Genomic DNA, 16408 nt, shown 5'->3' with positions numbered 1-16408 from the left:
TTTCAGTGGCTTCAGCACCCCATCCAAGGTCCCGCTGTTTGCTGTCTGCTGTCTGCTGGTCCTCAGAGTTACCCATTGTGTGTCCCAAGGCAGACTGTTTTGTGTTGTGCTGCTGGACGTGGTTCTTCTGTTGTAGGGAGGCAGCAGTGCCTGCATGCATGCAGCAGCAGAAGAGAGGATTAGAGCTGCCGTTTCTCTGTGTCTAACTGGAGGCCATGCAAGCTCTGCCGCCTTGGCACAGCACACACAATTTACGTCATTAAATTCTGCTTACCACTGAGTAAAAATCTACATTGAATAGAGTTAAAAATTGTTCATCGTGGCTGGAGACATAAAAACAAGGAGAAATGCGGTTTCTTTATGTTTTATATGTGTTTTATTTACTTTATTTTGCCCTACTACCAGCCGTTACACAGAATAAAAACTGGCTTCCAAGATCATTGCTACAGTAAATGAGATTTCTGTTTTAGGATGTTTTTGCCCTCGATATGGCCACATCTCTCGTTGCTTCCCTACATGAGTCTTTAGGGAGAGCTTTCCAATAAGAGTAATGTCCCCCCTGTGCACAGCCACCATTCAACAATTTACGGGCAGATTACAGATTCTAATAAAATTTTTGCAGCCTTAATTAAAGAATCTGCTACCCATTTTATGATAGTTCAGTTCTCCTCCACCACTTCTATCCAATCTAATTATTCTGATGTACATAATTAGCATGAGCTGGCCATTGTTCGCCTAATTTGCATATTATATTGGATAATTGAATGAGAGTGGCTGATGATTAAATTAGGGTGAATGACAGATGATTCAGCTCGCAGTGTGGAGAAGTTAACAGAATGAGCAGACTGGGAATACGCCGTGTACCTTTTGAATATTTATATGTCCCGCTGAGGTTCTCCCCCAACAGAAGCACTCTACTAATTTAAAAATGTGCAGCAGTGCAGCAGCTAAACTTGGGTGATCCCAAGTCACAGGATGGTGTTTCTTATTCTCTGGCTGCTCCTCACTGGTAACTTCTGTGCAGACAGAGGGACATGGAAATCGTTGAGCATATAAGAGACACTTTTTGTGAATGTTTCGAATGTGTTCCTCCATCAACGAGGCAACACATTTACACACTGATAAGACAAATGAGACTAGTGTGGAGAAATTCATTTCCAGGCACTTCCAATGTAAACACAGACTCCTGGTGCCTGTCTGCCCGCCATGTTATGGACAGGCTCCACTTTGCTGATGAAGAACGTGTGAAACATGTTTCAAATCCATTTAAAAATGGAAATAATACTCAGATATGTAAACCTCTTTTATAGCAACCAAATGACATTCAAAAGCATGTAATTAAAGACTTTGTGTCAAATTGGTGAGAATGCCATTATCTTGCTCATTAGTTCAGCATGTATTTGATCATCTTGATAATTGGTTAGTCATGACAAAAAGTTGAAATACAAAAAGTAATTTGCAGTTGCATCATGCAACCTATCCTATCCCGTTCCCTAGAATTTTTCCATATGGGGCTCGGGAAGGATAAATGTTTAGAGGGAATATTTGGAACAGCTTTAGCCTTTCACATGCTAATGTAAGCACTGGCGGCACAAGAAAGCTGGCCTGACCCGGGGGCCACACGGTGACACAGTCTGCTGATTCAGTGCCGGCAGCCTTGGCTTTGTTTATGTGTGTGCACGAGAAATAATGCATGTCATAAAAAGGAGAACTTTGAAGGGGAACCACTATCCCTGGATGATAAATGCCCCCCGCTCTTTGGATGTAAATAACTCTTTCCAATAGCACAAAAGCCATCTCAGGAGTAACTTATACACCGTCATTTCTACAATAACATTGGGCTGTGTTTCCACCCCTGGTGTTCCTCACATTTTGAATTTTTCTGTGTGAATTTTGTCAAGCATGCTTTTGGCAACAACAATTTACTATTGCTGGATTGTTTTTAATTCATTTTGACTCTTGTTACTAGACATATTAGATCAAATCAATACAAAGTAAATGATAAATGATACGTTTATGTGTTCTGAAGGAATTTTTGTGCTGAATCACAGAGCCAGCTACCAGAGAGAGGGTATAAAGCACGCTCCATTGGTTTACTTCAAGGATTGTCCATTTTCAAACACAATTTGCAACACATGTAACCTGTGTTTGTCTTTGTCTCCCACATACCTTGTAAAATCTCCTCTGTTCTCTGTGTTATAGTACACATCAGTACACAAAGTGTCGTCTCATTGTCTGGTCGGAGTCATTTCAGAGGACAGAGGAATTTACACAGTCTCAGTATCTGTCAGTAGGTGGTATAGGAAACTGTAAAGATAAGCTTCCACAGCAGCTTAAGTCAGCTTCCTTTTCACAAGAGCCTTCGGCATCTCTCAGATCTCCCAGATACAGCTGTGCCCTCACTCTTATCAGAAACCTGACCATGCCCACTTCCAGCTTCTATTGGAGCGATGTTTATCTCAGATCTCAGAGGAGGATGTTCAAGGTGTCTAAACAAGAGACCTGAAGTTGTAACTTTCCTATTTTGATATGCTGTTTTATGTTGTCTGGTGGAAAAAGTTGTCTCTCCAAATTCAACGTCAGAGTTCAACTGTTTGTTCATAGATAGAGGTTGAATTTGGATTTGAAAAAAAAAATTCAAAGATACATTAATAATAATGTAATATAAAAACAGGCTTTTATCTGTCTATAAAATCTTAATTTTTTTGTCTTTTTTTCTTAATTTGACACTGCTGATTTTCAAATTTTTTTCACAAATTTCACACATTGATATTTAACCTATTGTTTTTATTATAATAATAAAATTAAATCATAAAATATATACTTTTGCTTTCTATTTTTTTCGAACATTCTACTTTTTGGAATTGGTAATATGTCTCTATATCACATTCAAAATACATCTTGACTATAGAAATAAAGAACAGTTGGTGACAATAGTTTGTGACATACTACATCTTCTTTTCTTTTTAATATTCAGTACTGATATCTATATTTGATATTGCATCAAAAAATCCAAAATACAAGATAAAAAAACTAATGTTCATCTGATGATGATACTAGACAAAAGGTCAATTTATCAAGAATGATTAGCACAGATATTTTACAGTTTTTCACTAAAGTTGTCATCCTGGGAGTTTCACTTACTTGATCAATGCCCACTTTCTCATTTATTGAGTCTAAAAAGAATGAATATACACGAGTATACTTAAGAACAAAAAGAAAAAAAAATGGCCATTTGTTTCATCAAGTGGCTCTTTGGTGCCTTTCACAGAACGTTGCAAGGAGCAGCTCGATGCAGGCAGACAGGCTGAGAACAGCCAAGACTTTATCGTCCTGCCGCTGCTCCACCAAGCCCTGCCCTACTATCTGCTTTTGTTTTATGTCTTCTCCTGCAGCGACCACTTGACGAAGGACAATTTGTTTCGAAGTTGAATGCCGTGGCACTAGCTATATGAGATGGCCCAGTGATTTGTGGTGGCTGGCAGCGGCTTGGAGAATGTGTATTGGTGCGTGTGAGGGAGAGCGTGGCTGCTTACACAGTACATGCTCGTCAGTCTTTGTCAGTGAGTGGGTGGGTGTGTTATGTGTGTGTTCAGTTCCAGGTCCTCGCTCAAACACAGACGTCAGTTGTCTTCCACCCTGCTTACGCTGAACTCATACATTTATGACAACAGCGCTTCAGTTCCCAGAGGAAGACATCTTTTCCATGTTTGTCATTTTCTCCCCCTATAATCCACTATTCTTGCTGAAAGAATACTAATCTTTGAATTTCATTGTTTCAAGATTTATGAAAGCCTTCCTGAGTCCTCTTTATATGTCTTGGCAGCCAAGAGAATCATTGACTTATCCTGTGAAGCTTCACACGCTGAAAACTGCAGCCAAACGCTACTGTGATCTTTCCCAGAGCTCTCTCACTTACTGACACACAAATGAGTGCACGGAGCAATGAAGGCATGTTATTTGAATAACACAAGCCAAGAAAATGATTTCATTATTCTAGCTAAGCACTATGTTGAAAGATGTTTCTATTTTTTGCTCCAATTTATATCATCTATCGTAACATATAAACATATATAACAGGTTATTTTCTTACATTAAAGACACCACATCCTTTTATGTTGGCTATCCAAAATGCCATCCATATTACTCAAGAGTTTTCTTCTTTCATCCCATGAGATGAGCCAATAACCGTTGTTACCAAATCTTGTGTTTATTCATTTCAGCATCAGTGTCCCTTTTAAATGTTGCCCAGTTCTTGCGAAGATCAACCTCAGGGTATTTTAATCCTCAAGAAAGCAAAGAGCTCACCGGTCACATCGCAACTATTGTCCAAAACATCTTGCGACAGCCCCTCAATTCATCCGTCCGAGACCCCTTTGAACGCTGCTGTAGAACCCCGTCCTGAAGGGCTTCACCCTCAGATGATAAAAAAGTGAATTATTGGTTTGTTTATCATGCTCTTAAAACCTAAAGTGCATTATCAAACAGAGAGCACATTAAAAGGGGAGTATTGTTAAAAGTGTTTTAAAAATCTTGTAAATCCCAGTAATTTATGTCACTGTGGTCGAAGAAGCTCACCCTGGCCTTCTGGTTTTAATTTGGTTTAGGCTCCGAGGTCTGTAGTACCTGTGATCCTGCCTTGTTTCCCAGACGCAATCTGACCGATTAATCCCCTCAGAGAGGTCAGCAGTAGCCTGATATTTAAAAAAGCAAGTCAGTGATTTGCCGGTTGGAAACCAAATTAAGATATTTGGATCAAGAAGGTAGACGATTCATTGCAAACCATCCAACGGTTTGTTTTTTATTTATTTAATTTATTTAGTATTTTGCCAATTTTAAATCAAAGCATAAATTACACTGTTGGGAATTCATTTTTATAGCTGAAGAATTTGAAGAATTTGGCAAACTTCACACTTTGAATTCAATTTCTTTGAGGTACAAAGTGAAAATGCTCTTTCCTAAATTTTGCATAAACAAATAAATAGATAGATACGATGCAACTTGGTATTAATTTGAATTCCAAGCATAAATGTCTGAACCAGGAATTACAGCAATCCATACAGTTAGTTCAGAAGTGTAATCAATTTTTTAAAGTCAGCCTGGGTTAACGTTAGCTTTCATGATTGTCACTGTTCCATCATGTGAAGTGGCAGGTTGGCCTGTCAGAGATCTTGAATACTTCTGGGAATTTGACCCACCATAGCTCTTTCACTTTGTGTCTTTGCATTGTTTGGTATAAATGTTAGACAAGTATCTCAGAAAGGTAGGTGTGTGTGTGTGTGTGTGTGTGTGTGTGTGTGTGTGTGTGTGTGTGTGTGTGTGGTAAAAAATACTCAACATCTAGGAGTCACACTGGATCAAGCTGAAGCTTGTTGCCAGGCCCCGTCTGACACCAGAACCCTCCTCCAGCCTCAGGGGACTCCCTGGCAGAGGCAACAATGGGTCACAGCCTCTTCTTTGTGCACTTGCCCTCCTTAATCAAACTAGCCAGAGGAGTGATTGGATTTTAATACTGCTGGGCCCACGGTAATGGTGTGATGGACGGGGGACTGGTGAATTGGAGCAAGATGTCAGCCCTTAGAGGCCTCCATTAATGATATTGCTTCATTTCTTAAAGTGGCAGGATCGCCTTGGGACGAGGGGATCACCACAGTTGGCAGACAGAGTCCCCATCACCCCACTTTTTTCTGTTCTTTTTTTTTCTTCTTTATTTTACTATTCTTATCTCTCACTGACTGAGGACCATTGGTGTTAGTATATGTGTGTCCTCAGTACTGAGGAGTTTTTCTTGAGCTGGTGGTTCCAGGCTGCTGCAGGTCAATGTAACTTCTGTCTTCAGGGAAACAAGCTTTGCTTTTCAACCATAAAGTCAAACCTGCATGTTTTTGGTTTGCCTTCTTCATTCGACTTTTCCATTTCAACTGCACACAAACAAATTCGTAAAGCACATGTAACAATCGGTGTGTGTAAATTTGTGTATCACATGTTGCTGACAAACTACCAATTGTTTACAGACCATCCAAGATGAAACCATATCAACTTGAACTTCATTTTCCCAGATCATGTGAAAAGATGACTCACTGTGTTTTCATCTGACAGGAACAGTATTTCAGAGACATTTACAATTCAGTTTCTGCTCAGCGTACTATAATTAAGGTTTGCCTCTGTTCCGTCCTAACTCATGAGTCACAAGGTTAATTGAACTTTAGTACTAAATCTAAAACACAAGGACTTCCTGAAAACATTCTTGAACTTCTGAACTGACACTCATATGACCCTGATGAACGCCAGAGAGTCTCCCTGAAACCTTTTGATGCCATTTCTCATATTGAGTGACTCACACTCTCAGCCTCATTGTTTGCGTCCTGTGACACGTGTTTGTCTTCCTTGTTTGGTTAACGACAGTTTGGTCCCGTCAAAGGGGAGTTGGCAGGTACAGGTGAACCCTCGTTGTGTTTTATAGCGAGTCATTGTAAAGTGGGGGCAGCTCCAACCTTCCCCTCTCCTCCTAATGGGTGTTGGTGTGTTGTTTTTGCTGCAGATTTATGGGTGGGTGGGGCGTTGTGATTTATAGAGCTCTGACACTGTCTCAGCAGTGGGACCACGGAGGCTGATGGTGACTGTGTGTGTGTTCCAGGTGAGCCAGAGATCTGCCCGAAATCCACGAACATGCTCGCATGGTGGGAGCAGCATGCTCTGAAACTCTACTGTGCACAGATGAGCACACAAGTATTTCAGTGCATATACACATACACACACACATACACACACACACTTTTATTGTGTAAAACTGCAGGCAAGCTGCTACTGATGTAATTTTGTCTGTGCAGGTTCACACAAGGTACAGAAGAATATGAGAACATGTTTTGCTGCCCTGCATGTAAGTATTCTTGTGTTTTAAGCTTTTTAAATCAGGATAAAAGTAAAACAGGATGATCTAAATATGTCATCATACGGGGGAGATTAAAAAAGGAAAATTTGTTTTGTTATTCTGGTATCTGAACAGCCTGTTACCCGATTGGCCTTGATGCTTTTAAAGGTTTAAAGGACAATTTGTGGCTATTTACTCAGCATGTCAGTTTCCCATAAAAGCAACATTCATTCCGCAGGATCAATAGAGCAGAAGTACCAAGGTAGTGCACACAGATGTTGAGTTTGCTCTTTCATTATCAGTGTAAGAAAGTAGAGATGATGAAATTCTTGTCACCAGATGTTAAATTGGCTGTTAGCCCTCCAAGATAAATTGGCTCTTAAATTCTCCATTGAAAACACCTGACAAGAAGTGGAAAAACACAGCCCAAACACACAAGACAATGCATTGATGTTAACAGTGCAGTTAAAGGTGTCTGACTGTGTCAAGTGGGACAAAGTTATCATTGATACATCCTGTTTTTAGGTGAGTCACCAATTTTGCAAATGAGAAACTTTTTTTTTCAGTTACCTTCACATGGGGGGGGGGGCAACAAGCAGAAACATGCTTAATCATGAACAAAGCTTTGTTTTATCTATATTTGTGCTTTGTTTTTACATAAGCTTCTGAGACTGTCAGCCTACTCGTTGTTTCTGAAGACTTTCCCTCACCCCACTTCACGCAGCCCCCTTTCACTTTTTTTTCTCTCTATTCCAGAAAAGAAAAGGCTCCCAGTTCAGCCTCTGCATTAAGTCAGCTTGTCAGAACTTTTCCCTTGAGAGGTTTGGACTTGAAGTTCGTCCCGGCTGTTCCTCTGCTGGTGGCCCCCACCGCAGGAGCAAGGTCACACTGGAGCTGGGTGTTGAAACATTCACAGACTCCCACACACTTCTTTTTACACTTTTTTTTTTCAGTAAGGATCAGTAACGAGTCTAAGGATATATTTTTTTTTAATGTGGTATGCAGTTCAGAATGAGTTGCAAAATAATTATTAACCAGAGAAAAACCTACTGAAAACATTTTTCTGGAATTTATCTTTTGTCTATTTTTTTCTAAGAAAAAAAAGCTTTGTGCAAGTTAATGGCTAATGTTATTTAACCTTTCTGGTAGTTACACTTAAACTGTACAATTTCCAGTCCTGCTGTTATCATTAGTAGTAGTAGTATTATGTCCCCTTTTTTCTGTGTTACTGTCGTGTAGAAAGGAATCGGTTGTTTTTTTAAGTCCATTAAAATTCTACAACTGAGGACTCAAACAATGGAAAAGAAAAGAAAAACAATTCTAATCACAGTTTAAGTACCTTTCTTTTATTCTTAATTTTTTTTTTTTGCCAAATTTTTTTGTTGTTTTTTGTTGTTTTTTGCATGATATAAAAAAACTTTCACTCGTTTTGTCTGATTTCGTGAAAGAAAGAAATCTAAATTTATGCTGCAATGTCTCTGTTATCAACTCCAACCTATTTGTTAGAAACAAAATGATCTAATAGATAATACTAAGAAGAAGAAGAAGAAACTTCTAAATAAAGTGCTCATATGTCTCTAAAATCAAAATTCTCCTCGAAAAAAAAAAGACTGTCCGTTTCCAGAAGACATTGAAATTGAGTTCCGGGCTGAATGATTCAGCTGAAGACCAAATTGGACTCTGAAAAGCGCGCGCAATATAAACATAGTCATCTAAAAAAATTAAGATAAATTAATCACTTTTATCTGACCACGACTTCAGACGGTTAACGGCAAGAAAAAATAATAAATATGGCCCCAAATATACGTTACCCTTAATATTAAATGACGTTTGTTTGATAGAATGTTTTATAGTGAACATAAAGCTAAGAAAAAGAAAAGGGGGCCCATTCGTGCCAATTGTCTTTCCAACAACAGTTTATATATCACTTCAATTTGTCGGATATTCAAGAAATAACCTAACAAAAATTTCAACAAAAAGCAACGAAAAGGCAGAAATGAAATAGTGATAATAAAAGTCGCCACAGAGAAGAATGATTCCTGTCACTTATGGCTTCGCATATGGCGGCGCTGCTCGTCCTCCCGCCGGGTGATCTAATTACGTCCACCCTTCTACCAATTAGAGAAATACACCACACCTTTAAATGGACTCGTCCTCTTAATCATTAATGATACGGTGTCATTCCCTCTGACAGCCTCTAGTTGAGTCGTAGCAACATGACACGTGCAGACTCGTTTGCGTCGCTGCACCGACTCACCTCCGAGTTAATCATTGGGTTGGGGGGGTATTATGTGTTTTGGGTCGGATTCATTTATAAGCGTTGATTTGCCGCCGGGCTTCTCTGTGAACTAGCCCCAAATATGTCTCTTTTCAAATTCGGTCAATTAAACCATTCCGCTATCGGAGGGAGAGATGGAGGGATGCTCAGTGCGCTTCACGGTGTTTATTTTGATCCTTGTTTAAAACACATGGGGGAAACGCCCATTGATAACCTGATGGAAGATACCGCCGGCAGGTTGCTACGCTACTAAAAAGTCATTTTAATACATGTCGTCATTCTGATCCGAGCAAACACAGAAGGACGGAAGCGGAAAAAATAAATTGGAAATAAGACATAATACTGAGTATTTAGTGCATCTGATTTTTTTTGTTCGTCTGTTCGAAATAAGGCCTTAAATGAGTCTGAATTTTAGACCACATTTTATAAGCATTGATTCCATTTCAGCTCTGTTTGTTTTCTGTTGGTCGTAAAAAAAAAAACTTTAAAATGTAACTTGTGTTTTTTTCCCTTCTAAATCTACCTTTTTCAATAGACGTGGCTCTTTTTGTACATGTTAAATTGTTTAAAACTCACGATGATTTCCCTGAGACCCGTTTCTTTCAGCGTTCAGAGGATGAGTTATAGACAGTATCCGTGCTGGAAATGAGCTGCTTTGGGATCATATATACGGCCCTATAATGATTTTCTGCAGAGGAGAGTTAATGGGCCTTGCATTCTTGTCTGTAAACTCCATTGTTATTCTTCGCTTATCTGCCTTATCTTAATCTGCAACACATTGTTTGCCTGTCTTATTTGAAATAGCTCAGTTACAAATCTATAATCTGTCTTTTGTCATTCAAGTTTCCGATTAAGACGCTGGCAGCGCACTGACAACAAGAAGAGCAGAATATCCCCGGTGCAAATATCAAAATACGTCTCACCTATTAAATCATGGTGTAAGCTATCACTGAGGTTTTTTTTTTTTAATTGTTGTAAACATAGGTGAGGGAAACTGTTACAATGAAAATGACCATAAGTGTTTCCACTGAAAATCAGGTTCTCCCTTTTTCTCTCTGAAATTTCCCGAAACCAGAAGAAACTGCATGGTGTCAGGCAGCGTAATGATGTCACCAGAGACGTTTTACAACATGTAAGCTGGTTTTACACTAAATGACTCTACACTATGCATATTGGGGGGAAAAAATAGAATGATTTATAAAAGAGTGAGGGATTGCTCTCCACAGATTTAACTTGCATGCATGGGTTTTTTTTTTTTTAATATTTTTTCTTCCCACAGTATGAAGGGGGTCAGTGCATTCAGTCTGAGGCGTCCTTCCCGACTAACCCGTTCGTAATAACGCAATTCACTGAAGGAAAATAAACCAAAGAGGTGAAGTGACCCTTTACGAGCTGTTCTCAGTCACTGGGGTCTTTTTGATGGGGCGTACATGTGTGCTTGTGTGTGAGTGTATGTGTGTGTGCCTAAGTTGGGGGGGGGGGGGGGGGGTTAGTTTGTTGTGGCTTCAGTCAGTGTATTGCTTGCAGGTGATGCCAGGACTAGATAAGAGGTCGCCGATCCCTGCGCGCTGTCTAGACCGGCTTGTGACTCAACCAGAGTAACTGGACTGAGCACAATTTACAGCAGATTTTTGCCCTCAAGATAGTAAATGACCACTGGCCGATTCCTGCCACATTACCAAGGGGACAACACTGCGAGATGGAGCGGAGTGATAAGGCAAGAGAGCCTTTGGGCAAGTTTCATGTAGGTTGAACGGGACGAACAACATTTTCGGGGGGGGTTAGGTCGAGTAATTTTAACCAAAAAAAAAAAAAAAAAAAGTCTCCCTCCAACACTACACAAAAAAACGTCCGGCTTTGTTTTTTTAATTAGAAATCACTGGCTGCCAGGGCGAGTAACGATCTGCTGTCCACATTTAGAAAAGGACATTGGATTTGTCTTTGGTCTAATTTAAAAATTCTGTGCAAAGATGTATACAAAATTAAGAATGGGGGCTGGATGCTTCAGTCAATGTGGCGGTAGTCTTACAAATGCACGGGAAATAGGTTAAAGACTGCGCCTGTACAAACACTTGATGTATTCATTTTTTTTTATTATTATTATTATTTTATCAGTTAATAATCCCTTAACGAATCGCTTTCCTAACAATAAATAATATAACAATAATTTACTTTTTGTTCGAGAAGCTCAAACAGCCTGTATCCTGCCCTTAAGATAAAGTATTTTACAACACGAATACTTTGCAGATTACCATGCTCCGACCTTAAGACAAGGAGTCAACTGGACTCGACAACGCAATAAATGTATCAAAAAATTCTCAAGTTGAAGAAACAAGACACAATATGATCACACTGAAACTGCAGAGTCCGGCTGCGCCAACATGGAAATGTTTCCAATTGTTGTAGTATATCCATCCGTAGGTCTTCTGTACATTTTCGTTCTCCATATCAATCATGCATCATTTGTTCTGCTTAGTTTGTCTTTTTTGTTGTTGTTGTTGTGGTTTTGTTTTGTTTTTTATCAACGAGATCTCAAAAAAATGAGGGGAGGGAAAAAGTTATTCGGTGCTCTCTCTGTTCCATCTCCTCCATGTCCAGGAATAAAAGAAAAGGCTCTCCTTTGTCATTTGGGCGATGTGATGAGCTGGTCACATGCAGGAGGGGGTGAGGGTGAGGGGGCTGGGGGGCTGAGGGGGGGACGACCGGGATCATGCTGCAAATTGTCCTTGCAGGAGGTGGCGGAGGCGGTGGTGGCGGGCTGGGCCGGGGGGGACCACCGTCAGGTCAGTGTGGCCCCATTTCACGTCTCCACCGGGCTGGGTACCATACTGTTCGGGGTGTCCGGTAGCTGAGAGGACAACGAAGTCACGTCGCTGCCCGAGGAGTTCCCGAGAGAGCCCGATTCAGAGAAAGACACCTGAGGAGGGGAAATATGCCAAGGGTGGTCAGATATGGGTTTTTTAACGGTGTTGTACATGTATGACAGTTCAGCTTTCTTATCCGATCTGTGCCTTTCTTTATGTGTGCATGTGTGCGTTGCATTTAGTTTCCCTCATAGATAGATATAGTCAGTCTGTCATGAACACACACACCAGTTGCTGAAAAGCTGGCTGGTCCAGGTCGCTCTGCAGCGCGAATTCACTCAGGGCTTTCCACGGAGGCTGGTAGGTCTGAACCTCGACTGGGTTTCCCTGTACAGTGCTCTCATGTCGGATAGGACTTCCGGCAACAAGAGGCGTTCCTGTGAGGCCTTGTAGGTTCTGAAAATATTTTGAAAAATGTCAACACGTCGTGGAACTTGTTTCCATGTTCCACATATGATTAATGTCAGTGCCCCCCCCGCAAAAAAAAAAAAGAAAAAAAAGGGATGGGGAGGGGGTTCCTTTCTCTTGGGGTGGAGTAAAGACTGATCCAGGCTCTTACAGGGGAAAAATACAGCTGCAGATACAGCTTGTTTGGAAAGGGCCTTTTTTTTTAATTTCAATTCGAGCAACTGAAGCCAAAGCAGATGATTCATTATTCATTGAACTGAAGTTTGAATACAGAAGAGCAGTGGAGCAACCTGGAACGTTTTTACAAGAGCGAAAATATGTGATAAATCGCCACAAGTTTGAAAAAGAAAAAAGAGGAGAACACAAAAAAACCTGCAAACATATTCTCAAGCCAAACATTTAGTTATTTTCTTTAAGAACTAAAACAAATCTTTAGAAGCAAGTCAGATGAAGGATCGTGTTCTGCTTTCATTGAGAATTATAGCAGCCTCGAAAAGACGTATGAAATTCACATTTAGCCCGGTTATGATTTGAATTGTGGAGAGTAATCAAGTGGTCAAACTTACGAAGATGCTTACAGTCTTATCACTGTGCTGCTGCTGCTGGAGCTGCTTCATGAGGATGGACTTCTTTTTGTCCTTGCAGCGCTTGTTCTGGAACCAGACCCGGATCACCCTGGGACTCAGGCCGGTCATCTCCACCAGCTGCTCCTTCATCAGCGCGTCCGGCCTCGGGTTGGCGTTGTAGCAGGTCCGCAACGTGTGGAGCTGCTTCTCGTTCAGCACCGTCCTCACTCGCGTCGTCTTCTCCGACTGTTTGTGGACGTGGTTCCGATGCGGGGCCTGCCGCACCGTCACAGGGTCTGCTGAGAACGGAGGGAGGGAGGGAGGCGCGTGTCAGAGACTGGCTATATACTCCGAAAAAGCCTCTAATATTTTATTGCAGTAATACTTGGCGGCCCAAAAATCTAAATCTGCGCTGTGTTGCTTTGTACATCCACTTGGATGGGCTTGTCTCTGGCAGGAAATGACAACTAGTCGAAATTCATCAGTCTGCCATTATTTCTATTTGACATAAATCTCTTACACCGCGGACTGGGGAATGTAGAAACTGTTTAAAATACTAAATATGTGAATTGGCTCTCACTTTCTCTTTAGACTAGAAAGAACAAGTAGAATTTATTGTGCGGAAATAAAAACAATTTTTCCAAAATTTGGCTGAATTTCTGCCATGAACTTCTGATTAAATGTTTTCAAGACTTTCAAGAAACCCCTCTGATCGCTCATTAATGCCAGGTCTGCAGCAAAGGGACTTTTTCTTCCTCTTCAAATCTGACAAAAATTAGGCTCAAAAAATTAATCGAGTGTGTGTCTTTGAGGTCTGTTTGAGGACTCGATCAGTTTTACCTCAAGCAGGAAGTCGGTGGACATGATTCACGCATCTTGATTTTGGCAGGGTGACTTTCCCGCACACACACACACACACACACTCACACACACAGACATAGGCCTATACACACTGCTACAGCCGCAACTCAAATACCAGATTATTTAGATAATGGCAACAGAGCAGGTTACCGCTAATGAGATCAATTATGAAATTAGCCTAAAGAAAGGTCGCAAGACACGCACGCGCGCACACACACACCCTAACAGACACGTCAAGCCCAGCATTAAACAAATGAGCATGAGTTTGAGGACGGATAAAGAACATACAGGCAGCAAAATCTAAAGAATTTGACAATCTTTTTTATTCTTTTTTTCTTTAAACTCGAGTAATTTGAGCAGTTTTCCACGGTACTTCTTATGTGTTCATAATGGGTTTAAGGGGCCTTATTTACCACAGCCATTGCATAATAATTATATGACAAAAAAACATGGTATAACAATAATAAAAATGATTGAAAAAAAAATATAGAATGGTAATAATTACATAAATGAATTATAATGATGATAACAGTAGTCTGACCTGCCAGGTGCAGCGGTCTGTTGGAGTGGATGTGTCCCGGGCTGATGGGGCTTCCTGCGGAGCTCCTCTCCAGCAGCAGGCTGTGGTCCGCCCGGCACAACAGCTCCTCTTCCCGCAGGGAGAACTCGTCCCCCGGCAGTAGTTGCCTGCTGCACACTGAGCACCGAAAGCACTCGATGTGGTACACGTTATCCCTAGCCCTCATCACCAAGTCGCTGCTGCTGAATCCCAGGTTGCATTTTGCGCATTTTATTCCAAACAGCCTGCAAAATTGATCGTTGTTAGAAGTATTTAAAAATGGGGGAGAAGTCGAAGAAATTACACAAAAGAAAACTTTCGGGCAGATAAGTCGGAGTTGTTTTGGTTTTATTTGGTTTCATAACAAAATAGAACCGCGTGTCTGTTTATCTTTTTTTGGGAAAAAAGAAAAAAAATAAATCTAGAAAACTGCGCTTTCATCTTCTGTGGCTGTTTTTGTTCTACTGCTGTTTTCTTTTCATGCCCAATTTAGCCTGTTTGTAAATATTTCCTAAATATCCTATATAATAAATTCTTATCATAAACAAATACATTCAAACTTTGCATTTTTAACAACGGGTGTGAGTCAGCCTGTGAGGGAAATATTACCAAACTCGTACCTTACATAATCTCTTTTGCAATAGGTTTTGCCGTCCCGGACGAAACAAGTGCAGGTCTCATCCAGGTACTGGCTGCACTCTGCACACTTCAGGCAGGCTGCGTGCCACTCCAGGTCGGGAGAGACTCTTAGTATGTACTGGTCATGGATCTGGCTTCCACATCCTACACACATCGCGAATCCTGGCTTCTCTGCAAGGAAGCCACAGTATTGTCACCACAGAATAAAAAGTGCAGCCGGGTGAGCATCACACACAGCTGCAGTATTTTATTTTTTGTTCCTCGTAGTTCTGTTTTTTGTTTTTTTCTTTCCCCTGTAAGCTGCTCTTTCCTTGCAGACAGAACAATCCCCTCTGTCATGTAACAGCTGGTGGCTTTTGCCAATAGCCACGAAGAAAACACTGAAGTGTTTTGTTTCCAAAAAGCTCCTCCAAAGTGCATAACAACGCAAGTAATACCACGTAAAATGTGCCTTATCCAGCAAATCACTCTATTAATCGATGCACTGCTGAACGATCATTTAGCCCACCCCCCCTAATGCCACTGCGACGGACACAAAAATCCACCACTCAAAACTCCACGGAACACTTTAGCGTACTTACTTTTGGAATGATCCCCCATATCACCCAAGAAAGAAGAGCTGAAAATAATATCCACCATACAGGAATGATAAAGGGGATAGTGGTAGATGCAGAAAAGATGTGAGGAGATGACTGACCCATCGGCTGCCTCCCAGATAACTTGTGTCTCTCCGGACCGGAGGGGGGCCGAAGAGGCTACAGGGTCCCACACGCCGCTCATGTGACGTCATTACGTCAACACAGGATTCTCCAATCGCCCCACTGCACCTCTTCACAAGTCTGGGGTGGGGGGGAAGAAAAGAAAACGTTGATGTGGATGGATGACAAAAGCCGGAGAATGCAGATGTTGATATTTTTGGCTTCTCTATCGAAGATAAACTTCGAATGCTTTAAATCCAACACAGCGATTGCTTTAGAGTTTGTAAAAATAAATGACACCTTTATCATCACAATCTAAAATCTAATCTAATAGTGAAAAACATATTCCACAGTAGTTGACCTAAACAAACCTAGAAATGTTACAAATGTTGCTACCCAGTTAAGAAGTAACTGATTAGTGACATGAAAGTGGTTTACGTGACAGTTTGTCACATAAATACATTATTGATTTGTCCCACACAGTTACACAGGTAAGAAAAAACATTTTGCTTTGATCTCCCTCACGTAGTATTGAATATGCTATTCCTCTCTGTTTTGATATGTTTTAGTGGTGCATCTCGTAAAATGCCAACATCATTCCCCATGCTCAGGTGGAAAAAAATAATGTTTCATGTGAACGCAAGAGTTCAAGAGCTAATTGTAA

The 16408-nt window shown here is 40.8% G+C and overlaps 1 protein-coding gene across 5 annotated transcripts; it reads right to left on the bottom strand.

The window, feature by feature from the left end:
* Positions 1–11211: 11211 nt before the first annotated feature.
* isl2b (ISL LIM homeobox 2b) lies at positions 11212–15744 on the bottom strand. 5 transcript variants are annotated; one of them, XM_075471705.1, is made up of 6 exons: positions 15628–15744; positions 15028–15217; positions 14390–14652; positions 12988–13286; positions 12242–12409; positions 11212–12066 (listed from the first exon to the last, which is right to left on the bottom strand). In XM_075471705.1, the coding sequence occupies exons 1-6, from the start codon at positions 15683–15685 to the stop codon at positions 11950–11952; spliced, it is 1095 nt and encodes a 364-aa protein (XP_075327820.1). In that variant the 5' UTR covers positions 15686–15744; the 3' UTR covers positions 11212–11949. The 5 variants fall into 5 exon arrangements, with proteins under 5 accessions (XP_075327820.1, XP_075327837.1, XP_075327830.1 ...); XM_075471722.1 differs by having other exon boundaries at positions 13000–13286; XM_075471715.1 differs by having other exon boundaries at positions 12988–13283.
* Between the last annotated feature and the right edge of the window lie 664 nt (positions 15745–16408).

Source organism: Odontesthes bonariensis, chromosome 1 (assembly GCF_027942865.1).
Source record: "Odontesthes bonariensis isolate fOdoBon6 chromosome 1, fOdoBon6.hap1, whole genome shotgun sequence".
NCBI classification, from domain to species: Eukaryota; Metazoa; Chordata; class Actinopteri; order Atheriniformes; family Atherinopsidae; genus Odontesthes; species Odontesthes bonariensis.
This window is presented reverse-complemented; position numbering and strand designations above follow the sequence as displayed.

Bases quoted from the DNA above. Each gene is read 5' to 3' on its own strand.
- isl2b (XM_075471705.1), bottom strand. From the start codon at position 15,685: ATGGTGGATATTATTTTCAGCTCTTCTTTCTTGGGTGATATGGGGGAT. The intron at 13,287-14,389 runs GTCAGACTACTG...CTCCGTTCTCAG, and splicing joins CAGACCGCTGCACCTGGCAG to CAGACCCTGTGACGGTGCGG. The intron at 12,410-12,987 runs GTAAGTTTGACC...AAATATTTTCAG, and splicing joins ATAAGACTGTAAGCATCTTC to AACCTACAAGGCCTCACAGG.